Source organism: Ranitomeya imitator, chromosome 3 (genome assembly GCF_032444005.1).
Source record: "Ranitomeya imitator isolate aRanImi1 chromosome 3, aRanImi1.pri, whole genome shotgun sequence".
Classification (NCBI taxonomy): Eukaryota; Metazoa; Chordata; class Amphibia; order Anura; family Dendrobatidae; genus Ranitomeya; species Ranitomeya imitator.
Window position 1 is genome coordinate 680,422,289 of NC_091284.1, and position 26,365 is coordinate 680,448,653.

The 26,365-nt window shown below is 42.2% G+C and overlaps 1 protein-coding gene across 1 annotated transcript in view; it reads right to left on the reverse strand.

Moving 5' to 3' along the window:
* Nucleotides 1-609: 609 nt before the first annotated feature.
* CDK2 (cyclin dependent kinase 2) overlaps nucleotides 610-26,365 on the reverse strand; it is a 31,965-nt gene continuing 6,209 nt past the window's right edge. The window contains exons 2-7 of the mRNA XM_069758419.1: nucleotides 21,069-21,146; nucleotides 20,866-20,986; nucleotides 18,437-18,607; nucleotides 18,221-18,322; nucleotides 2,514-2,717; nucleotides 610-1,513 (exon numbers count right to left, since the gene is read on the reverse strand). Of these exons, the coding sequence (XP_069614520.1) occupies nucleotides 1,412-1,513; nucleotides 2,514-2,717; nucleotides 18,221-18,322; nucleotides 18,437-18,607; nucleotides 20,866-20,986; nucleotides 21,069-21,146 (778 nt within the window). The 3' untranslated portion in view covers nucleotides 610-1,411. The remainder of the gene's footprint in view (nucleotides 1,514-2,513; nucleotides 2,718-18,220; nucleotides 18,323-18,436; nucleotides 18,608-20,865; nucleotides 20,987-21,068; nucleotides 21,147-26,365) is intronic.

Here is a 26,365-nt window from a genome sequence, read left to right on the forward strand (position 1 = left end):
ATGTCATTCACCAAGTAAGGCAAACATGGCAATTGCCTTTTTCAAGCCTATGAGGCTGCTAATTCAGGTCCGGAGACCCGCTGGTCAGGCTGGGTATTAAATCCGAACATGGACATTTGTAAGTGGCCCTATGAATTTAGGAGATAAAGGCGATTCAAGTTACAGTATATTGGGAAATGTGTAAGGTTTTGTTTTCAGGGCATACTCTGATTGTAGAGAAATGCAAGAGGAGCGCCAAGTGCGAACAGAGCCTTGTACTGCAGTTGTGCAACATGACATGATTATTAACGCAGCATCCCAGTACAGAGAATATGGAGAAAGCTCCAGGGTGGCAGGCCTCGCCAGTCTATGCATTGGCATTAATTCAACGGCGGATATCTTACTATTGCAAATAACAGTTTTCTAATAGTGAAAGTCAGATGTTTTGCGTAAAGATCAACTATGTAAGTGCAGTAATAATTCCTTGTGTTGGGGAATTGTGTACAAGTAATCGATGGAGACATACCATTAAATGAATTATATAATTTACACGGAAATTTCTCACAGACATTGAACTGTACACAGACCGAGGAAAGCAATACAATAAAGTGAGGCCTTATGTGCTTGTGATAGGGACAGAGGTTAAATAAAATATTTTAATTAACTAAATGAACAAGCAAATACACAAACAAAACATCTATATTAAAAATACATGAAATCGGTGGTATGCATATCAGAGACAAGGTGCAGACTTTAGTATTAAACAATTTTTAAAAGATCTGTGCAACAAGAAACTTAGGGGAAAAAAAATTCTGAATATATTAAAATTGCTGGCGTGTCCTTGATGTATTAAAATGAGAAAATCACACTGTACAGCTAGGTTCCAGCTCAGACTTGTATAGAAATATGGTTAGATGTGAAAGCCACTTAGGTCTTCAGCAGGCTCATACGGAAGGGGAGATTTCTGGCGATGTCCAGCCTTATAGCGCCAAAAGTGTAGAGTCCAAGAAGCTTCATCTCAGAGCAGTTACTGTCAAGCTCTGTTCATCCTCAATTCATGAAACCTTCAGTATAGACCGGAGGCATACCCACAAGCAATAATGGTTTTCTGCACAGATCTTACAAATAGCATGAAATCAATGCAAAGACATTCATAAGGCTTCATAAACATTAAAACTTGTTATTTCTCAATCTCAAAACAATTCTCAGCTACACTGCAGAATCAATCCAGGATATAAAATCTGGACAGTCACCTGTAAAAGGACAATTCTCTTAAAAAAAAAAAAAAAAAATGTTTTATTTGAATGGCACAGTAAACGCCATGGTAATAAATAGTGAGGTATTATACATGTACTATTCTTAAAGCAGAAAGTCTTATTTTACATTGCTGTGCCATTACTCATTCAATGGACAATCTCCTCTCACAACCAGGTTAGTTAAGATGTGGAGTTGGTCTGCTGACATCCCGGAAGAACGCGTGTGTTAGGGCGGCCTTCGCAGAGATCCTCTTGTTGGAATCGTATTGGAGCATTAGCTGTAAAGAAGATGATGCGGATTATGAGATCAGAAGTACAGAACACCAGCTAATAAGCGGCAACAATAAATATTAGAGCTCATCTCTCATTGTGCAAACTGTACGTAACAGAAATTCATCCCATGTGTGGGACATGGAGCAATTATGTAGCTAGGTCTGGAAACGTTATACTTTTCACAGCATAGTGAGCAGTGACTGAAGCCCCTCCGTGTACGTCCCCATGACTGACAGACGGTGGAGCTGCTACAGTCACTAGTATACTATGTATGGAGGCTGTAATCACAGTGCACGTATGGTCATTCAAGTCCTGGGGTGTGCGTACAGCTGACGGTCAGTGCTGTGAGCAGTGACTGAAGGCACCTTGGGCACCGCCTCTATGGCTGAAAGCGGGTGGCTACCAGGTGGAATAAGGTTCATTTTCTCCAGGTAGCCACACTTTCAGTACTGGGGAACTTTAACGCCATTTACAATTCCCTGAAACACTGCAACATTTCAGAGAAAAACAGAAAAAAAAACAGTGTAATAGCTGCCAGGGGCCAAGCAGCACCAGAGACTGACGGGTCCTCGGCATATTCTCCCCACCAGCAGCCAGTGACAGATCACCGGGGACCTGCCTATCTGACTAGTCTCCCAAGCGGTTATTTAATGTGCAGCGTTACAGATTTGCAACGTATATAGCTGAAGTTATACAGCCACAGTCTAATAGATACTGCCCGTATATCAGGCAGCACGGATCAGTGGTCTGTATTGTACCATGTAGGCAAAAAACATTGTCTGTTGTTCAGGTTTCAAAGAGGACAGGAAATACTGCAGCAATTAACGTATCGTATTGGACATGGTGTATGCAGACTAGAACAGAAAAAGCAAGATTTTTAAGAAAAATTTAAATGACCAATATAAGTTACACCATGTCTGGCATCTCACATTGTACAGGTTGTTTTAAAGTAGAATTTTGATAGCCATTAAAGAAAGCCAAAAACAGACAACTGATAACACTTACAGCCAAAAGCTCTCTACCATCGTCATCCAGTGGTGGTACCACTTTACTAAATTCTTGCCGAGCCCATTTGGGGAATGTGGACTTATAGTCTGGCATAGCAGTCACTCCTGGCCATGTAGTCTCATCAGGAGTTCCCAATGTTCGGAAAATACGGAAAAGTTGATCAATTTCAGAGTCCCCAGGAAACAGAGCTCTTCGTGTTATCTAAGAGTACAAAAAATAAAAAAAAACAAATTATAAGGCTACATTTGCCAAAGTATCATGCACTTACATTACACCAACACCTTCATGCCTTTGACGTGTAAGTATGTCAGGAGTCGTGTCCATGCCTTTGATGCGGGCTCGCACGCCGATCCCGCATGGCTCCCAGATGAGGATTATTCATTTAATCAGCCATCATATGCCTTTATCAGCCATGGGTGGAGCAGAGCTGTTAAATGCCACCTCAATAAGTAACAGTGGCACTTAATACGTGCCAGAAGTGGGCAGTGTCATGCCACCCGCCCAATGCAGCGGCCGTGACATGATCGCGGGGTGCCGATGGGTTGTCATGACAGCTGGGGATCTGCTGATGACCCCTGAGCGGTCATTACAAATCTCCTGTGAAAGCAAGCTTTTAGCTGGCATTCATAGATCGTGATTTTAGCTATTCAAACTACATATAGTACAAGCGATCAGATGATCACAGCTTGAAGTCCCTTAAGGGGACTATTAAATAGAGTAAAAGAAAATGCCCAATTGAAAATAAAAACTAAAAATAAGAACAAAAAACACATATACTTTGTATTGCTACATGTGTGAAATCCCAATCAAAATATAAAGCAAATAATCAAAATCAGTAAAAAGCTTAATGAGAAAAAAAAAAAGCCAGTCTCCATAGACCTATACCAGAGCTATACTCCTACAAACCACAATGGAAGCATATGGGTTGTCTATACCAGAGCTATTCTAGGCAGTGTTGGCTTGGTTGCTGAAGTCTCAGTGATGGAGGCTGCCACTTCCATTATTGCATGCAAAGGTCACTAGAACATCCTTTACTTATGGAGTGTCATTTTAACCCTGTAACACAGCGTGTCATTTTTCAATACTACTCTTTGAGAGGTAATTTTCTTCTTTTATTAAACTGTTCACCATTCACAGGTTAACTTTATTCTGCATTTTGACAGATCGTGAAAATTTAATTTTGTTTTACCAATTCTGCACACAAAACAAACCATCAAAGTAATTTAGACAGTTTTTTATTTTAAGGCCATCACTGAGCAGGATCAATATTAATATAGTTTTAGGCTAAGTGCACACGTTGCAGAATTGCCGCGGAAATTTCGGCGGCAATTCTGCGCCTCCTGCCGCAGGTATATCGCATGCGGAATTGGCATGCATATTCCCGCAGAAAACTAGAGTTTTGCAAGCATAATTAGCTTGCATAATGCTAGCATTTTCCAAGCAATCTGTAGCATCGCTTGGAAAACTGATTGACAGGTTGGTCACACTCGTCAAACAGTGTTTGACAAGTGTGACCAACTTTTTACTATTGATGCTGCCTATGCCGCATCAATAGTAAAAGATAGAATCGCAGGTCCTCCACACACCATCTACAGGAACGAAAGTGGCCGCGTGCAGCGCTGAGGGGCAGGAAGACTCCGGGGCCATCGAAGGCGAGTATATCACGATCTTTTTTTATTTTAATTCTTTTTTTTTTTTTTTTTACAATTATATGGTGCGTAGTCCCTGGGTACCAACCGCACATGATCTGCTTACTTCCCGCATGGTGGGCATAGCCCCATGCGGGAAGTAAGCAGATCAATGCATTCCTAGGTGTGCAGAATCCCTGCGATTCCGCAAATTTAATGAACATGCTGCGTTTTTTTCTGGAATGCGAATTCGCTCAGGAAAAAAAATGCAGCATGTGCACAAAAAATGCGGATTGCATTCTATTAAATAGGATGCTTAATGTGAGCGTTTTTTTCGCAGTTTTATAGCGAAAAAAATGCGAAAAATCTGAGGCTGTGTGCACACGTAGCAGATTTTTCATGCACAAATTATTGACCTAAATTTACCACTAGCATGAAGCCCAATATGTCACGAAAAAACAATCTCAGAACCGCTAGGATTCGTTGAAGCGATCCTGAGTTATTACCTCATAAAGGGACACTGGTCAGAATTACAAAAAACGGCCAGGTCTTTAAGGTCAAAATAGGCTGGGTCATGAAGGGGTTAAATGGAAAATTAGCTCCAATCATTAGCTGACACCATGTCGCGTTTGGAGAGCCCCTGTGTGCCTAAACATTGGACATCCCCCACAAATGACCCCATTTTGGAAACTAGACCCCCAAAGGAACTAATCCAGATGTGTGGTGAGAACTTTGAACACCCAAGTGCTTCACAGAAGTTTATAACGCAGAGCCACGAAAACAAAAATTTTCTTTTCTCAAAAATGATTTTTTTAGCCCGCAATTTTTTATTTTCCCAAGGGTAACAGGAGAAATTTGACCCCAATATTTGTTGTCCAGTTTCTCCTGAGTACGGTGATACCCCATATGTGGGGGTAAACTACTGTTTGGGCACATGTCGGGGCTCGGAAGTGAAGTAGTGACGTTTTGAAATGCAGACTTTGATGGAATGCTCTGCGGGCGTCACGTTGCATTTGCAGAGACCCTGGTGTGCCTAAACAGTAGAAACCCCCCACAAGTGACCCCATTTTGGAAACTAGACCCCCCCAAGGAACTTCTCTAGATATGTGGTGAGCACTTTGAACCCCCAAGTGCTTCACAGACGTTTACAACGCAGAGCCGTGAAAATAAAAAATCATTTTTCTTTCCTCAAAAATGTTTTAGCAAGCAATTTTTTATTTTCACAAGGGTAACAGGAGAAATTGGACCCCAGTAATTGTTGCGCAGTTTGTCCTGAGTATGCTGGTACCCCATATGTGGGGGTAAACCACTGTTTGGGCACACGTCGGGGCTCGGAAGGGAGGGAGCACCATTTGACTTTTTGAATACAAGATTGGCTGGAATCAATGGTGGCGCCATGTTGCGTTTGGAGACCCCTGATGTGCCTAAACAGTGGAAACCCCTCAATTCTACCTCCAACACTAACACAAACACACCCCTAACCCTAATCCCAACTGTAGCCATAACACTAATCACAACCCTAACCCCAACACACCCCTAACCACAACCCTAACCCCAACACACTCCTAACCCTAATCCCAACCCTAACCCCAACACACCCCTAACCCTAACCATAACCCTAACCACAGCCTAATCTTAACCCTATTTCCAACCCTAGCCCTAATTCCAACCCTAACCCTAAGGCTATGTGCCCACGTTGAGGATTCATGTGAGATTTTTCCGCACCAGCATCGGCCATGGCTGGATTGTAATATTTCACCAATTTTCATTGGTGAAATATTACTATCGCTCTGATTGAAAGTGAAACGTCACTTTCAACAGCCAATCAGAGCGATCGTAGCCACAACGTAGTACAACTCCTCCTGTCCCTGCAGGCCGGGTGAAATTACAGTTAACCCTTTCACCCGGCCTGCAGGAGCCCAATCCGGCCATGACGCATATGCTGCGTCACAGGTCGGAATGGCACAGGTTTTCATGACGCATACGCTGCGTCAAAGGTCGGGAAGGGGTTAAAAAGCCAAATGGCGTGCCTTCCCTTCCGAGCCCTGCGCCCAAACAGTGGTTTACCCCCAGATATGGGGTATCAGCGTACTCAGGACAAACTGGACAACAACATTTGTGGTCCAATTTCTCCTATTACCCTTGGCAAAATAGGAAATTCCAGGCTAAAAAAAATCATTTTTGAGGAAAGAAAAATTATGTTTTATTTTCATGGCTCTGCGTTATGAACTTCTGTGAAGCACCTGGGGGTTTAAAGTGCTCAATATGCATCTAGATAAGTTCCTTGGGGGGTCTAGTTTCCAAAATGGGGTCACTTGTGGGGGAGCTCCAATGTTTAGGCACACAGGGGCTCTCCAAATGCGACATGGTGTCCGCTAACAATTGGAGCTAATTTTCCATTCAAAAAGTCAAATGGTGCGCCTTCTCTTCCGAGCCCTGCCGTGTGCCCAAAAAGGGGTTTACCCCCACATATGAGGTATCGGCGTACTCGGGAGAAATTGCCCAACAAATTTAAGGATCCATTTTATCCTATTGCCCATGTGAAAATGAAAAAATTGAGGCGAAAAGAAATTTTTGGTGAAAAAAAGTACTTTTTCATTTTTACGGATCAATTTGGGAAGCACCTGAGGGTTTAAAGTGCTCACTAGGCATCTAGATAAGTTCCTTGGGGCGTCTAGTTTCCAAAATGGGGTCACTTGTGGGGGAGCTCCAATTTTTAGGCACACGGGGGCTCTCCAAAAGTGACATGGTGTCCACTAAAGAGTGGAGCCAATTTTTCATTCAAAAAGTCAAATGGCGCTCCTTCCCTTCCAAGCTCTGCCGTGCGCCCAAACAGTGGTTTACCCCCACATATGAGGTATCAGCGTACTCAGGACAAATTGGACAACAACTTTCGTGGTTCAGTTTCTCCTTTTACCATTGGGAAAATAAAAAAAAAATTGTTGCTAAAAGATCATTTTTGTGACCAAAAAGTTAAATGTTCATTTTTTCCTTCCATGCTGCTTCTGCTGCTGTGAAGCACCTGAAGGGTTAATAAACTTCTTCAATGTGGTTTTGTGCACCTTGAGGGGTGCAGTTTTTAGAATGGTGTCACTTTTGGGTATTTTCAGCCATATAGACCCCTCAAACTGACTTCAAATGTGAGGTGGTCCCTAAAATAATGGTTTTGTAAATTTTGCTGTAAAAATGAGAAATCGTGGGTCAAATTTTAACCCTTATAACTTCCTAGCAAAAAAAAATTGTTTCCAAAATTGTGCTGATGTAAAGTAGACGTGTGGGAAATGTTATTTCTTAACTATTTTTTAAAAAGCAATAGTGCAGACTAATCTACACTGTACAACACCCTCTGGGGAAACAGATACCATCAGCTATGGAGGATTACCATTATTAAAACTTAACCTTTAATGGATATAGCTTAAAATATAAGAACCCAACAGACAAACACAAAAATATATACAAAAGTGCCCAAAATAACCAGTGCTCAAAAAATAAAAGAATGGAACGATCTCACCATTCAGGACGGACACATGGATCTTTCTCAGCCGATGGGGCTATGAAGAATAAAGAAATAAAGAAAGCCACGGGCTAGGGCACCAATCCTATCTACCCTGTAAACCCTATGTAGCTCCTGTCCTTACAAGGACAGGCCCCAAGTGGACCCTGCTATGGACAACCACCAGATGATTAGGTGTAGATGAATGAGTATCCTCATCTCCCTATGCGTTTCATCACCAGTGTAGGAGACTCATCAGGGGAGTTTGAAAAAGTATATGTGCTACAATACACAGGAGAATTTGTTATTCTCTCCCTCCAAGCCTCCCCGTCTCTCTTGTTCCCTGTTCATGTCAGGCCATCTCTTTTATAGGCCATTGGTTACTGTCTCTGATGGTACTGTGTATCATTTATCTGGGCGCTAGCTATTCAACCAGCCAAAGAAAGCAGAGTTTGTAACGGGTTCATTGTGACCCCCAGGGGTTAGACCACTGTTTTTTCCCCTTTATTGGTGACACTCCGTGTCTCTGAAGTTAGTGCTTTATCCACTTGGATATATTGCACTATTAATAAGGGGTGTAACTTCACCATTTTGCGAATCCAACTTTTATTCAATTATGTTGTTTCCTCACGCGTTTTTATTTGTTAGGTAGCCTTATAAATTTACAACCTTTTGGGTATCTAACTAACTGTTGTGGCATCGACTATCAACTAGTGCCCCCCTATATACCAATAACCACATCGTCCCCCATTGTCACACTGTGTACTCTGTAAATCGCTGTACCATGATAATTTAACTATGTCCACAGCATGTCATATTGTGGCTTTAGTGACTATGCCTCGTTGCGTTGCATGATCAATTATGCTCAAAATACGATTTTAGTATTCATGCTTTCCCTAACTTGGAGCATGTTCTTGTCCACATGGTATTACTATTCAGTGATGTGAACAATATGGTGACTGGGCCTTTCTTTATAGGTGCGTCCCAGGTGTGGGTTACGTTCCTCTTGGCAGGTATTAGCTGTCATGGCAACGCTGCAGCGTTCTTATTCTGACGCCCATATATGTGCAACGTCTGTGCGTTCCGGGACTTGGAGCGCACTATCTTAGCGCAGTGATACTGCGCATGTCATTTGTATCTGGCGCCGCTATTTTGTATTTTCAGCCACGCCCCCAGTGGGACGTTCTTATCGTGACGGCGATGTCTGTGCATGCCATGGTTTGGAACGCACTGCCGACGTTTCTGTGTATATCCATTTGGCGCCTCTGTAACGTATCTTCAGCGACGCCCACAATATGGCGATTGTGCGTTCCAGCTTTGGAACGCACGTCTTTTGCGCATGTGTGGTAGTGACGCGTACAACATGGCGGCCGCACATCCGGTATACACATCGCTGCACGCTCTGTACACATGTTTAGTGAGTATGATATATGTTTATCTTGGTTACACTGGCTTACCATAGGGTATTAACAGATGGGGGGTGGTGATTAGCACTATAAAAGGGTGTTCTTGTGGGAGTGCGAGTGAGGACACATTTTGACTGCAAACACAGACATACCTTGCTGATGGGTACCCAGCCACTGCGGGACCCATACTGAAATACGGACTTCGTCTTCTGTCTTTTGCTTGGACTCCTGTGTATTGTAGCACATATACTTTTTCAAACTCCCCTGATGAGTCTCCTACACTGGTGATGAAACGCGTAGGGAGATGAGGATACTCATTCATCTACACCTAATCATCTGGTGGTCGTCCATAGCAGGGTCCACTTGGGGCCTGTCCTTGTAAGGACAGGAGCTACATAGGGTTTACAGGGTAGACAGGATTGGTGCCCTAGCCCGTGGCTTTCTTTTCCCCTGGACCGTTATTCTTCATAGCCCCATCGGCTTAACTATTTTTTGTCACATAACTCTGGTTTTAACAGAATAAAAATTCAAAATGTGAAAATTGTGAAATTTTAAAAATTTTCGCCAAATTTCCGTTTTTATCACAAATAAACGCAGAATTTATTGACCTAAATTTACCACTAACATGAAGCCCAATATGTCACGGAAAAATCTCAGAACCGCTAGGATCCGTTGAAGCGTTCCTGAGTTATTACCTCATAAAGGGACACTGGTCAGAATTGCAATTCATGAAGGGGTTAATGCAAAATCACGTATGTGTAAACTTGTTAACTGTAATTGTCCACATTTTGCGAGTACAATAATTCGGTTTGAACTGAATAGCAAACCAAACCAAAGGAAGGCATGAGAAAAGGAATTGAGTAGTAAATGAAAAGGATGCAGAAAACCTGAATAATCGAAAAAATTACTGAGTGTATAATATATATATATATATATATATATATATATATATATATATATATATATATATATATATATATATATATATATATATATATATATATATGTATAATATATATATATATATATGTATAATATATATATATATATGAGTGTATAATATATATATATATATGAGTGTATAATATATATATATATATATATATGAGTGTATAATATATATATATGAGTGTATAATATATATATATATGAGTGTATAATATATATATATGAGTGTATAATATATATATATGAGTGTATAATATATATATATGAGTGTATAATATATATATATGAGTGTATAATATATATATGAGTGTATAATATATATATATATGAGTGTATAATATATATATATATGAGTGTATAATATATATATATATGAGTGTATAATATATATATATATGAGTGTATAATATATATATATGAGTGTATAATATATATGAGTGTATAATATATATATATAATATATTATATAATATAATATACATAATATATTATATAATATATATAATATATTATATATATAATATTATATATATATTCACCGTAGTTTTCTGAAAAAAAATAAATAGTATTAACCCCTTTATGCCCCTTGGCTGTTTGAACCTTCATGACCAGGCCACATTATACAATTCTGACTTTCACCAGATACCATTGATAGAGATTTTTTTTTTTCCTCCTGACATTTTACTTCATGATCATGGTAAAATGTATTCAATAAGACTTGCGTTTATTTGTTGGGGGAAAAAAAATCTGAAATTTGGCAAAAAGGTTGAAATTTTTTAACTTAATTTTTATGCCCTTAACCCCTTCATGACCCGGGGTATTTTCGTTTTTCACTCCCCTCCTTCCCAGAGCCATAACTTTTTTATTTTTTCGTCAGTTTGGCCATGTGAGGGCTTATTTTTTGTGGGACGAGCTAGACTTGTGAACAACATCATTGATTTTAGCATGTCGTGTACTAGAAAACTGGAAACAAAATTCCAAGTGCGGTAAAATTGCAAAAAAGTGCAATCCCACACTTGTTTTGTTTGGATTTTTTGCTAGGTTCACTAAATGCTAAAACTGACCGGTCAGTATGATTCCCCAGGTCATTACGAGTTCACAGACACCAAACATGTCCAGGTTATTTTTTATATAAGTGGTGAAAAAAAATTCCAAACTTTGCTAGAAAAAAAAAAAAATTGCATCTTTTTCTGATACCCGTAGCGTCTCCATTTTTCATGATCTGGGGTCGGTTGAGGGCTTATTTTTTGTGTGCCGAGCTGACGTTTTTAATGATAGCATTTTGGTGCAGATAAGTTCTTTTGATCGCCCATTATTGCATTTTAATGTAATGTCATGGCGACCAAAAAACGTAATTCTGGCGTTTCGAGTTTTCTTCTTGCTATGCCGTTTAACAATTTTTAACCCTTTGTTTTCGGACTGTCAGCCTCCGGGGGGGGGATCCTAACGTACACGCTTTCAACTTTGCGACGAAAAAGTCGCCGTGACCCCGGTTTTCGGCCCCGTCCTAGTCATTTGCAGCAGTTTTTAACCATTTTTTTTACGGTCACCCCTAACGCGCACGCTTTCAACTTTGTCTGCGACGAAAAAGTCGCCGTGACCCCGGTTTTCGGGGTGTTTTTTCATCGCAGATGAATTTAGACGTGTGCGTTAGTATCAGCTAAGGGCTCCTCAGATTTTCCCGCAAAAAAAAAAACGCGTGCGGGCTTAAAATAAAAAAACAGAAGGACGTAGATCTGGGGATTTATTATGATGGAATATAGGCTGAACTGGATGGACAAATGTCTTTTTTCGGCCTTACTAACTATGTTACTATGTTAACAATCAGTTTAATCCTTTTTTTTTTTCTATTGATAGATATTGCCCCGTTCAGAATCGCCCTGCCAAATATGAGTAGGTTTGTTTTTTTATTGTTTTATTTTGAATGGGGCGAAAGGGGGTGATTAAAAATTTTATATTTTTTAAAACATTAGTATTTTTTTTTTTTTTTTTTTTTAACATGCTTCAATAGCCTCCATGGGATGATAGAAGCTGGCATAGCCTGATCGGCTCTGCTACATAGGAGGGAAGCTCAGATCACCCCTATGTAGTAGAATTGTTGCATTGCTATGAGCACCGACCACAGGAGACCTCTGGTTGTCATTCCGACATATCGCTGACCCCCGATCACGTGACGGGGGTCAGCGATGCACGCATTTCCGGCCGGAAGCACTAGTTAAATGCCGCTGTCAGTGTTTGCGCGACAGCGGCATTTAACTAGTTAATAGCGGTGGGTGGATTGCGATTTCACCTGCCGCTATTGCGGGCACATGTCAGCTGTACAAAACAGCTGACATGTCTCGGCTTTGATGCGGGCTCACCACTGGAGCCCACATCAAAGCAGGGGATCTGACCTCGGACGTACTATCCCGTTCGAGGTCAGAAAGGGGTAAATCAGTCACAAAATAGTTAATACATAACATTTCCCACATGTCTACTTTACATCAGCACAATTTTGGAAACATAACTTTTTTTTTTAGTTAGGAAGTTATAAGGGTTAAAGGTTGACCTGACCAGTGTTCTCATTTCTCCGACAATTTTTTTTTTTTTTTTTTTTTTAGGGACCACATCACATTTGGAGTGACTTTGAAGGCCCTATATGACAGAAAATACCCAAAAGCGACACTATCCTAAAAACTCAAGTGCTCAAAACCACATTCAAGTTTATTAAGCTTTCAGGCGCTTCACAGGAACTGAAGCAATGTTGAAGGGATAAAAAGGGAACATTAACTTTTTTCCACAAAAATGTTCTTTTAGCGATTCTTTTATGTTGGAGGATCGGAGCACAGAGTACCGACACTTTACATAGGTTGAAGAAGAAAAAAAAATGACCCAGGTCCATCAATTTCAACCTTTCTCCACCAGTTAGGAAAACAAATTGTTCGCTCCATGTGATTAAATATTGGAGGATGCAGGCATTGATCGATTACCTTACAGGTTTCCATACGGAGCAGGGGAGGGGTTTACGTCTTTATATCAGAAAATGATATGTAGATGTGCCCATTTAATATAATCCAGTGAACAGTGCAGGAATCAACGCCTGGACCACATCCAACCTCCTTTTGACAAGTTCTCCTTTTTATGTGGTACAGTGTGTCAGTCTGCTGTCTTGATGGTCATCCACACCACTGTATTAACCCACTGTCTGGTACAAGATATGCCACAAGTGATACAACATAGTGCTATGGGAACAGTCTGTACCGCCATCTGATTGCAATTTCTGAAGGCCAAATATTACTACGTTTTTGCCCCTTCAATACAGGGTCCTGCAGAGGTGCCTTTTGCTGGATGGACACGGACTATGGCTTTGAACTATGCCATTTTGCCACGCTCATGAGATATTTGTTTTGTTATACATTACATCCTTGAAAGGTCTACATGCCAAACTGCCCACTCCGTTAGGGTCTCAGATTCTGAATACACCAATCACATGCTGCTATCTCAAGTTCAGGGAATTGTGCCGTGAGGAGAATTCTTTTATCAGAGAAGAGCCTAATATGAAGGGTTATTCACAATCATGAATACCATCCCTACCCCAGGGGGACGGAAGCAGGGGGTCATGACTGTGGTGGAAGCCACATTCAAGTCACACCATATGAATACACAAAAGCTCCATTCTGTATTTATATCTCAGATGACTACACTTTTTTCAATAATTCAGATTTTACATTTTATTTGTCCCTGGGTAAAAACTTCCAACACTGTATGATATACCATCACACAACCAGAAATGCACTGCCGAAATTACAGTGGCACACATGGTACAGAACTATAAACGATAATTACCACCGATTGACCAAACCGCTGCACGGCCAGCTCTACCCTCACCTACTGTATCCTCACCCATCCCTTGTAGATTGTGAGCCCTCGCGGGCAGGGTCCTCTCTCCTCCTGTACCAGTTGTGACTTGTATTTTTCAAGATTATTGTACTTGTTTTATTATGTATACCCCTCCTCACATGTAAAGCGCCATGGAATAAATGGCGCTATAATAATAAATAATAATAATAATAATAATAATTACTGTGATAAGTGTGGCAAATTTATGTCTGAAGTTTTACTGCTTTTTTTCTAGGATCTCACTTATGGGGAAAAAAAAATTGTGATTGCATGAAAAAACGAATACATTTTATAGTATATGCTGTGTTTAAGCACTTACTGGAATATCACATACAAGTACATGAATACAGAGGTTACCACGGTGTAGGAAGCCAAGGAGCTAGGAAACAAACAAGCAATTGATGCTGGCTATATTATATAGCCAGTGTCTGCCCACTGAATTAGACCAGAAGGGAACTGAAGGTAACTGGATAGTCACAGTAAACAATGTTTATTTCCACTCTCACGTCCATAGTCTTTCACTTCCTACTAACCCCCCTGATCTCTACACCTAGTAATTAACTGGGTTAGGCCAGGTTCACACTTGCGTTTTTGGCTGGTCTGCGTATGTGCTGCGTACTTCCTCCCTTAAGCTCTGCCTACTTCCGCATGTGTCCTGCGTACCTATCTTTAACATTGGGTACGCAGGGACATTCTTTGTATTCGGATACGTCTGCATGCGTTGTTTTGACGTTCCCGTGCGGTTGGCGGGCACATCAAAACGCTGCATGCTGACGCATCCGCTTACAACGCATGTCCCTGCATACCCAATGTTAAAGATAGGTACGGAAGACACACGCGGAAGTAGGTGGAGCTTAAGGGAGGAAGTACGCAGCACATACGCAGACCTGCCCAACGCAAGTGTGAACTTAGCCTTAGAGAGGCGTGAATGTGCTCGGATAACGCGTTATCCAAGAATGCTCAGGTGTTATTCGAGCATCTGGGCGTGCTCGTTTAGTATGTTAAAAGTCCCTGCGGCAGCATGATTTGTGACTGTTAGACAGCCAACACATGTGGGGTTTTCCTATTTGTTAGGGAATCCCCACGTGTTGAGGTTGTCTAACAGTGGCTGCGTGATTTGCGGCATGGATTCTAACATAGTATACAAGCACAACCATATGTTCAGATAAGACGTTATCCGAGCACATTTGCTCATCACTAAACTGGTTCTCTCTCCCTCCATCTCACCTCCTCAGAACTGTTACTCAACAAAAAATACTGTCTTCAAACACAGACAACGACCTCATGCCCTCTCCTGCTCCCACCTTCTAACACTTTCTTTGCTGTGGAGGGCTTCCAGGGTTGCTGAGCGGAGATGGAAAAGATCACATTCCATCGAGCACTTCATCGCATTCAAACACTCTCTCACTACTTTCAAGTCAACACTCACTGCAGCAAAACAAACCTACTTCTCATCTCTCATCCTACCTGTCTCAACCCTGACAGCTATTCAACCCTTTCAATCCATCCTTCACCACCTCCTCCCTCTCCTCTCATCCCAACTGAAGACTTTGCCTCATTTTTCAAGCGGAAGATTGCTATAAATCAGAAAAGCTTTGGCCTGCAGTCCCCACAGCCTTCCTCCACCATTACGAAATATCAACTTTCCTCTCTACTCTCCAGATCACATCTCATCACCTGTGCATTTGACCAGATTCCTGTCCCACCTCATCTCAGTCTTCATCTCAAACCTAACCGATCTCTTCAACCTGTCACTAACAACTGGTGTCATCCCCTCTTTCTTCCCACAGGTCTCGATCACACCATCCTCAAAAAGCCTTCCCTTTACCCATCCTCCGTCTAGCCACCATCCCATATCTCTTCTCCGCTATGATTCAAAACTACTGGAACAACACCTCCATTACAAACTGTCTTCTCGCCTCTCCCTCTTCGACTGCAATATTCCACTGAAACTGCCATGACTAAAATCACCAATGACCTACTAACTGTCAAATCCAAAATGACACTACGCTGTCCTCTGCCTTCGACACAGTGGACCATTCCCTCTTACTACGGATTAATCTCTTGCATCAGACTGGGCCCTACCTTGGATCTCTTCATACCTAACAGACCAGACATTCAGGGTTTCCCACTCACACACCACCTCCTCATCTCACCCAGTCTGTCAGTGTCCCCCAAGGTTCAGTTCTAGGACCACTGCTCTTCTCCATCTATACCTTTGGTGTGGCACAACAGAGTCCCACGGCTTTCAGTATCAGCTCAATGCTGACAACACACAGATCTACCTCTGTACCCAATATCACCTCCTTACTAACTAGAATCCCCCGTATATATATCTGCCATTTCATCTTTTATCTCTGCTAGATTCCTAAAACGGAATACATCATCTATCCCCATCTCACTCAACCCTCTCCCCCAAACAGATCTATGTATCAATATTAATGGCTGCTCACCCTCCCAAGTCCCGCAAGCTTGCAGCCTCGAGATAATCCTTGACTCTGATTAAACCACATATCAGCCTTTTCCACTTCCTGCCAACTCCAACATTTTGCGGATCCACATTCCTTAATCAAGAATCTGCAAAAACACTTGTGCACACCCTCATCTCCTGCCTTGACTATACAACCTCCTGCTTTGTGGCCTCCCCTCCAACTCTCTCGCACTCCTCCAATCTATCCTGAACTCTGTAGCCCAACTAATTCACCTGTCCCCCCACTATTCCCCGGCCTCTCCTATCTATCAATCTCTTCACTGGCTCCCCCATTGCCCAGAGACTCCAGTTCAAAACCCTAACCATGTCATACACAACCTGTCTCCTCCATACTCCCGGTACTTACCTGCACACAACCTCCAATACTCACAAGATCTCTTTCTCTGCTTCCCCTCTTGTCTCCCCTTCCCACATCTGAATACAAGATTTCTCCTGTGCATCATCCACCCTCAAGACCTAAAGACCCACCTTGTCAGACAAGCCTACAACCTATAGTGAAGCACTGCAGACTGAGCCCTCACGAGCAGGGTCCTCTCTCCTCCTGTACCAGTCAGGGACTTGTTTAAGATTGTATTTTTTTTTTTAATTATGTATACCCCTTTTCACAGGTAAAGCAGCATGGAATAAATGGTGCTATAATAATAAATAGCTGGCATGTATCACTAACAGCAGCAAGCAGAGCTGAGCTCTGGTCGCTACTTCTAACTGTTTAAATGCTGCTGTCAATCTCTGACAACATCATTTCATTTAATAAGACTGGTGCTTGCAAGCACTGCTTCCCATCAGCCCCCACGTCACAATCACGGTGCACCAATGGGTTACTATGACAGCTGGGGTCCATGTCAATGCCATATTGGTATACTTATGAAGGCCAGCTATAGGGGACTGATATTTTCACAGTACACTACAATACTGCATTATATAGGTATAAGCAATCAGATGATCGCAGGATCAAGTCCTCCGAGTATAATCAGGGTTCAGGGGCATTTAACACAAAGAATGCGGTGGAAGAACAAGAACAAAAACTTGCGCCCAGTTCTTAAGGAGTTATTGGGTTGTGTGGGGCGGGGGTGTAATCACTAGAGAAAGCATGTGTTCATAGTACTTCCTAAGACATTCCCCAAGAGGGGTTGTCCCATGTGGACACATATAACAAGGTTCAAAATAAATGGGAGAGCTCCAGGCATGCATGGCCACCTCACTGCTAACAGTGACTCGTTCTGTAGATAGATGTGTCTTTGGGAACACACAGGATTTCAAATGGGTCAGGAATTCTAGGGGCAGCATTTGCCAACCAAGCACTTAAAAAGGGAGCAGGGGGGGGGGGGGGGGGGAGGAACGGTCCAGGAACCATTGTGAACAAGACTTCACTGCAGCCCACTTGTAAGTCAAGCTTACAACATTGGTCTACAGAAGCATCCCCTGTATATAAAGTCTGCTCAAAATGCTTTCCACTCTGAGGCTGTGGGTAGTTTTATTGGCAATTAAATTTGATCATTGTTTTTGGCATCTTGTATAATATTTGCTCATGTCAAAGACTTGGCAGATGCATTAATTTTGACCATGAAACATCTAATCCATATGCCAGAAATATTATATTAGCTGCTGTATTCTTCCGCGCAAATTGTTAGAAAAACTAACATTATGGCAAGCATTTCCTTTCCTCATTCGTTTATTTTGCTTATTAAGGAAAATATTTAGCCAATTATTGCATTATTCATGTACACAAAAGAGGCAGAACCATACAGAAAGACCATTCATGGAAAATTTCATAAAGAAGTGACAAAAAAAAGATGACATGGACAGCGTCGTAGTCAACTTATACGTTTACGCGATGCAATTAGTTATCATATACATACCATTTCTGCAAAGATGCAACCAAGGCTCCAAATATCCACCGCTGTGGAGTAGTACTTACAGCCAAGAAGAATTTCTGGAGCTCTGTACCAAAGGGTCACCACCTAGTAAAAGAAAAACATGGAGTATTGTACAAGACAGGTTGAAAAAAAAAAAAAAAAGTACAACAAGCAAAACATAACTATTTGTTAGTGGAGATAAAGATGGACTCTGCTCACCTCATGCGTGTAGGTTCTGACTGGAACACCAAAGGCTCGAGCCAGCCCAAAGTCTGCAAGTTTGATCGCTCCATCGGAGTTAATAAGTAAGTTTTGTGGCTTTAAGTCACGGTGCAAGATGCGATGTGAATGGCAGAAGGCTAAGCCTTGTAAAAGCTGGAACATGTAACTCTGAAAATGTACAAGGCACAGATTACATCTCATTCAAAAAACAACAATCTACAACCAAGAATCACACTTATACTGTAGTCTGCAATAGCATGTTTATCACGTTTGATATTTATCAGGTTCTGAAAATTGATAGCCTATCAATATCATAATCATACACTCTATCCGACCTGACATTGTGCATGGAGAGGCAACAATCTGCCCGATCTCAGATTGGATGGGAGTATGGTTGGACAACCTTTAATACCACTTGACTAGAAATCATGAGCTCATTGTTATCTCCTGTAAGCCAACTAATGTGAATTAGTTGCCCAACCCCCAATAAGAAATGGTCTGTTCCCACTACACCCAGCTTCTTCTGGAAGTCATTTCACATTGAGTAGCCGAGACATGTATGAATTAAACATAGTAAACATACAGAAACGCACACAATTCACAGATTCACTTTCTTATGCAGACTTCAGTGTACCGGACGGCCGATTCATGTGTTCCGAACCACAGGCAGCAAGAATCAGACACTTGCTCTGGTATTTCAGAGAGGACATACGAGGGGCGGTCATTAAAGACTTCCCCTGACCCACTTCTATTTATCACAGGACGCTGAAACTGCATGTCTAATGATATAAGTCTCTATAGGTTACATGCTAATTTGTAACTCATAACTGATAACGGTCTTGATTTTACAGGTGCTGAAGTGGTGGGAGGTTCGATAATGGACCCAGCGGAATATAGAGCAGTCATCAAGTTCCTTTAGTGAAAGGCTGCACACCAAAGGAGACGCACAATGAGATGAAAGAGGTGTATGGTGATGATGCTCCATCATATGATGTAGTCAAGAACTGGCATAGTCATCTCAAATGTGGTCGGACTTTGGATCAAACCGCTCCAATTCCATGGTAACTCCAACTCTGCTATTGATGAACACACCATCCAGCAAGTGGAGGTCACCATTTTGGAAAAATCGCCATGTAACCATTCAAAACCTAGCCCAAAATGTCAAGATTAGTGTAGGGTCCGTGGAAAAAAAAAAAAAAAAAAAAATCATCGAAGACCATCTTCACATACATAAGGTATCTGTTCGCTGGGTTTCCTGGCGGCTCACACCTTTCCCAAAAGCAGGAAAGAGTCAAAAGTTCTCAGGCTCTATTGAAGATGTGCCATGGAAACTAGGAAGACTTTTTTCAGCAGACTGATCACACAGGTAGAAAGCTGGGTCCATCACTGTGATCCGGAGACTAAAATCCAGTCGATGCAATGGAAGCATCATGACTCACCACCTCCAAAGAAGGCACGTTCCGACCCTCAGCAGGCAAGGGCATACTCACAGTATTTTGGGACCAGCACGGAGTAGTATTAATGGATTTCCTAGCAAAGGGAACCATGATCACTGGGGCATACTATGCTTCACTGCTGCAGAAATTGCAGGAGGTCATCAAAACCAAGAGACGTGGCATGCTCACCAAAGGTGTCCACCTTCTGCAAGTCAATGCACCAGTTCACAACTCACGTTGCCCAAATGGAAGCATGCTCCTGTGGCTTTGAAATTCTACCACATCCCCCTTATTCACCCAACCTTGCACCATCAGACTTCCACCTCTTTCCAACAATGAAGTTATTTTTGAAGGGCAAGCATTTTCCAGATGAGGAGACTGATTTCTGAAGTCACAATATGGCTTTTGAAGCAACCTGTCGACTACAAGCGGTGTCTACAGATGTTTAAAGAGATGGGAGAAGTGTGTGTCCCTAGGTAGCACTTATGTAGAGAAAGACTAATAAAGGTGCCAAGTTTCATTGCTCTCAGTCCACAGGAAGTGGGTCAGCGGAAATCTTTAATGAACGCCCCGCATATGTTTAAAGGCTTGCGGGCACTACGCAGCTTGAGAGACTAGTCCAACTGGCTAACACGGTACCAAACGCCCCCCCTTTTTTTTTTTTCTTCAACCCACATATGATGAAGTCAGATGGTTGCTTGCTGTGGTTCGAGCAGCATTGAATCATATGCCAGAGTCACTTTATGAAGCAACGTTAGAGCTTGCGATGCATGACTGACTGCAAAAACAGTTTTACAAAGTCAGAAGCTTGAGAAAAGATAAACCACTAAATAAATGGAATCTCACAAAAAATCTTAAGCGTTTCAAAGAATGGTAATTTTATTACAGGATGTCCGTGTTAAACAAAACCACACATCACAAAACATACATACATACATAACACTTGCCAAGCAGTTTAAAGGTTCGTGTAGCTGACAATACTTAACTCACTTTAACAAGAGCCAGTGGGATCCCTGTAATATTAGAGCTGTCCATAAATTTCTTCAGATCCTGGTTAAGAAACTCAAAGACCAGATACAGCTTGTTCTCGGTGTGAATGACATCCAGTAGCCTAGCAAGAGTAGACACCTATGAATAAAACCTAGAAACAAATAATGCACACAAGTTCACAGATACGTTGAAGAGCCACTGACTTGACTATGTTGGGATGGTTAAGTTCCTTGAGGAGCGAGATTTCTCTGATGGCAGTGCTTGGTACGCCTTCTGTTTCCCTAGGAGAAAAATCACAAGTGAACATTTTCTTCTCAGTAAAACTTATTTTATTTTTGTAGTGCAGAAAAAAATACAAGCTAGCATATGAGTTGGTGGGCAGAGCTTCTTTCTAGAGGACAATACTATAGCTCCATAATGTGGCATCCAATAGATGATGCAACCATTTTCTTTTGGCCAACAAAAAATAAAAGCACTCTGGGGCTCATTTACTAAAGCCAGCTTAACTTTTAGAAAATGCTAATTTAAAGACTAGACAGACCTAAAATGCACCAAATTTACCAAAGTGGCTCATCGTGATGGCTGAAAAAAACTGGCACGTCTGGGGACTGTCTAGTCCAAGGTCCCGATTCATCACTGTTCACCCCGATATGGATGAAGGGGCATGCTGGAGTCAGACACTCCTGATTCATTAAGACACGTATACCTGTTAATGAATTTGATGCATCTGAAAAGTGATGGGTGACTGCGTGCACCTCACCATAAATTTTAAGGAATGCCGCTGCCATGAATTAGCCGTGCCCAAAGATTTTTTTTTTTAAATTAAAGAAACTCTCACCCAATATCCCCCCAAATTCATACGCCCATACAAAATGGTCAGGGATGTATGTACTGACAGCGGGCTTCCTGACTTCTACTCAGTCATGTATGCCATTCAAGATGGCAGACCAGCAGCCAGTCTTCTACATCACAGAATTCACACAAACCACGTTTCACGGACATATGAATTTGGCCTTAGCCAAATTTTTGGCACAAGTAGCCTAGTAAATCAGCACTTACGAATGCCTCTCTGTGAAATCGGAAGCTCTAATCAAAAGGAAGGTACAATAGTATGTTTTCTAACGTATGGTTTTGTACACAAAAGTTGTGGAGATGTAAAAACAGATGCCGGGTTTCTTAGGCTATGTTCACACCTTGCGTCGGGTCCCTGCGGGTTCTCCCGCAGCGGATTTGATAAATCTGCAGGACAAAACAACTGCGGTTCTCCCTGCAGATTTATCGCGGTTTGTTCCGCGTTTTCCGCTGCGGGTTTCCGCCTATACTATTGATGCTGCATATGCAGCAATATGCAGCATCAATAGTAACGTTAAAAATAATAAAAATTGGTTATACTCACCCTCTGATGTCCGGATCTCCTGGGCGCTGCACCCGGCGGTCCGGTTCCTAAGATGCTGTGGGAGAAGGACCCTTCGTGACGTCACGGTCATGTGACCGCGACGTCACCGTAGGTCCTGGTCGCACAGCAACTCTGACCGGACGGCCGCGTGCAGCGCCCAGGAGCTCCGGACATCAGAGGGTGAGTATAACCAGATTTTTTATTTTTTAACCCCAAATATGGTTCCCAGGGCCTGGAGGAGAGTCTCCTCTCCTCCACCCCGGGTACCACCCGCACATTATCCGCTTACTTCCCGCAACGTGGGCACAGCCCCATGCGGGAAGTAAGCGGTTCAATGTATTCCTATGGGTGCAGAATCGCAGCGATTCTGCACAAAGAAGTGACATGCTGCGGGTTGTAAACCGCTGCGTTCCCGCGCGGTTTTTCCCGCAGCATGTGCACAGCGGTTTGCGGTTTCCATAGGGTTTACATGTTACTGTAAACGCTATGGAAACTGCTGCGGACCCGCAGCATCAAAATCGCGGCGGTTCCGCGGTAAAAACCGCTAAGTGTGAATATAGCCTTAGGAGCTTTCCTATTGCCTGGTATTGTAAAGTATAGCTAGTCTACCAGGTGGAAAATGAGCCAACAATTGTCAGGTGACTTCATTTAGCCACTTGGCATCTTTTGAAACCTAGAGTGGTTAAATAACGCTCAAATGCCTGAACATATGAACAGCAAGTCTTTTTACATAGAAATGCATGTTTATATTTGTGTTTTTTGAGCGCTTTATATCCAGAATCTGCTTTAAAAAGACAATGTGTGCACATAACCTTCCTCATCCTCCCCCAATAGAGCGCTGGCTCCCAGCTGCTGCAGCAATGAGGTGATGACTACAGCGCACATCAACGCTGCAGCCAATCAAGTTTGAAGACTCTGCTGATGCATGACCGAGCGATGCGCACTCTAGTCACCGTTTCACCCAAAGCCCAACGACCTGTTAAGGGACAGCACCATCGGTGTTTGGTCTTTTACAAGTGTCCAATCATGTGTGGATCCACTAGTTAGGATTTTCATTGTCACATTTACCAACACTGGCGACTGGCTGAGGCGTCGCAATCCAGTTAAATAACACATTACAGGAAAGGTGCCACACAAAAAAAGTTTTCTTTCAGCAATTGAAAAAAAATGTAAAGAATTAATGTTACATTTTGCTAAAAATTATTGTTTATAATTTAGTAAAATATGAAAAATAATTTTAAAAGGTTTGGCTTTTAAACACTTTTAAACACTAGGGGGAGCAGCTACTAAAATTTGACAAAAACCTAGTGTACAACTAGTTCACATTACGACTGCAGTAAATATCAGCTGAATCTGCTCACATGGGTGCGATGTCACTCCTCTCCTCCCCTTCTGCGTGATTGCTAAGGGATAAGAGAGGATGACATTTAGGAACACAGTGCAGAGCCATTTTGTCGGTGACTGCAAAGTTATACTGAAAAATAGACGGTCACCGAGGATGGCAGGCAGCAAGGATTCTGTTTGGTGCTGCTCGCTCTATCAAACTGGGAAATACCCATGCACTCACACACTCATTACTAAGCCGATAAGTAAACACACACACAAACCTACGCACACATTGTCACCAGCCTATGTAGGAGCCTTAACAGAACGAATGTACATAGGCTGTAACCAGAGAGCAACTGTTAATTTTAAAGAAAATATAGTGGAAAAAAAAAAAAAAAAGCGTGGGCTCCCGCATAATTTCAATAATCAGCAGAGGGAAAGACAAGGGGACGAGGTTTATAGCCTGGGAAAGGGGTAATACCCATGGAGCTTCCTAGGCTATTAATATCAGCTCACAGCTGTATACTTAGCCTTTACTGGCTATTAAGATGGAGGACCCTCCCAAAAAAATGTGGGGTACCCCTATAATTAATAACCAACAAAGGCTTTGCAGACAGCTATGGACTGATATTAATAGCCTATGAAGGGGCCATGGATATTGCCCCCCAGGCTAAGAACGTCAGCTCTCAGCTGCCCCAGAAAAGGTGCATCTGTAAGATGCGTTAAATTTGGTGCTTAGCCTCGCTCTTCCCACTTGCCCTGTAAGGCTAGGTTCACATTGCGTTAAGTGCAGTCCGCTGACGGCATCCGTTACATAGCGGCACTAACGCTATTTAATGGATGCGTTAGCGCACCCATTGACTGCCATTATGTAGCGCATCGCTAACGCATGTCATAATCGGCATGCGTTAGTGATGTGCCGTCATTCTGTAACGGACCCTCGGACACAGTCGGCAGCATTTTTGGGTCCGTCACCGCTAGCACGATCGCAATCTTTTTCGGCACTTGCGTTAACGCAGTCCGTTAGCGTATGCGCTGAACGGACTGCACTTAACGCAATGTGAACCTAGCCTTACGGTAGCAAGTGGGGTTTATGTTTGTGGGGTTGAGGTCACCTTTATAATGTCAAGTGACATCAAGCCCTATAAGGCACCTATCCATTACTAACCTCATAGTGACATTGTATAAAAACAGACTCCTTTAATCTTAATTAAGCCATACTCACCGAACGCCTAATCCACCTAAGCCAATGTCTCCTGCAACAAAAATAAACCACAATATTCCTCACCTGTCCGCAGTGATCACATCAGTGATGTGACTGCTCTCAAAGACAGGCGACGATACTGCGTGAGCGATTACCTCCTTTCAGTGTGTAACATTGAGCTGCCGTGAGCAGTCACCGGAGTTCATCAGCTGATCAGCTCTAGTGCGCTCACTTACTGTACCACTGCGGCGTGGGAAAGTTTTCACGCATCGGTGCCGTAAGTGAAAGCATGACCCCGCAGCACTCTGACTGGCAGCTCCTGTCATCGCACACACTGAGCAGTGTTTGTGATGACAGGGGAAAATAAAGCCCACAACATACGCTGCGGGCTACAACAAAATGGCCGTGATCTCCTCCCTCAGCTGTGACCTGACAGCCCAGGACACAGCTAAGAGGCAGGATGAACGGCCTCAATGCAAGAGATGCGGTCGGCTGCCGTAAGTGAGGTGTACAAGTGTTGTGCCCAGACACTTACGCCCACACTAATGAAAATGGCAGCCACCAGGGGCACATATAAAATTAAAAAAAAAATAAATAAAAAAAATACTATGAAAGAAGTTAATTTAATTTTATATTAAATAGTTGATTGTATAATCAATAATTATTAATACAAAAATTCAAATCACGGCACCTTCTGTCAATGTGTACATATTTTGGTAAAAGTCTAGCAGAATTATATTACCGTATAACTAATCATACTGCCTTTTCGATCAATTGCAGTTTTTGGTAACATAGTGTAGTGTAAACAACTTTAGCGAAAACCTTCCTATGATATTTTGACTCTTGCAGGCATATTTTATTAGAAAGTAACAGCCAAACCAAAATGCAGACATTGGCATTTCTTGTAATGGAAACATCAGTAGCTAACAAATAAGCACAAGAATGATTGTACTATGGTCTACTGCAGTCAACAGGAAACCAGGACAAAGAACTCGCAGAGCTCTCTAGCAGACGGATATGCTTCCAAGTCGGGAGCAAGAAAAGTGACATTTCCATTGCACAAATTAATAAAACAGGATTGTGGCATACACAAATAAAAACAAACCCTTTATCAGACCAATTTTCACCACCAATTAATGCTACATAATAAAGAGGGGTAGAAATTGCAGTCTGAAAGACTAAAAAAAAAAAAAAAAAAAAAAAAAGGGTCAAAGACAGATAACATCAGGTGACCGCAATAAGTTGTCAGCTATAACCTTGGTCGGTACAAAATAGTAAATGCAACTAGCTATTAAAGGGAACCTGTCACCCTGGTTCTTCAGTACGAGATAAAAATACCGTTAAATGGGGCCTGAGCTGTGCGTTACTATAGTGTATTTTGTGTACCCTGATTCCACCCCTAAGCTGCCGTAATAACTTAACAAAGTCGTCGTTTTCGCCTGTCAATCAGGCTTGGTCAGGTCAGATGGGCGTTGCGACATCCCTTGTTCTTCCCCCAGATCTTGCATATATTTCCGTTGGTGGCGTAGTGGTTTGCGCATGCCCATCTTCTGAATCCACTGGGCAGGAGAAGA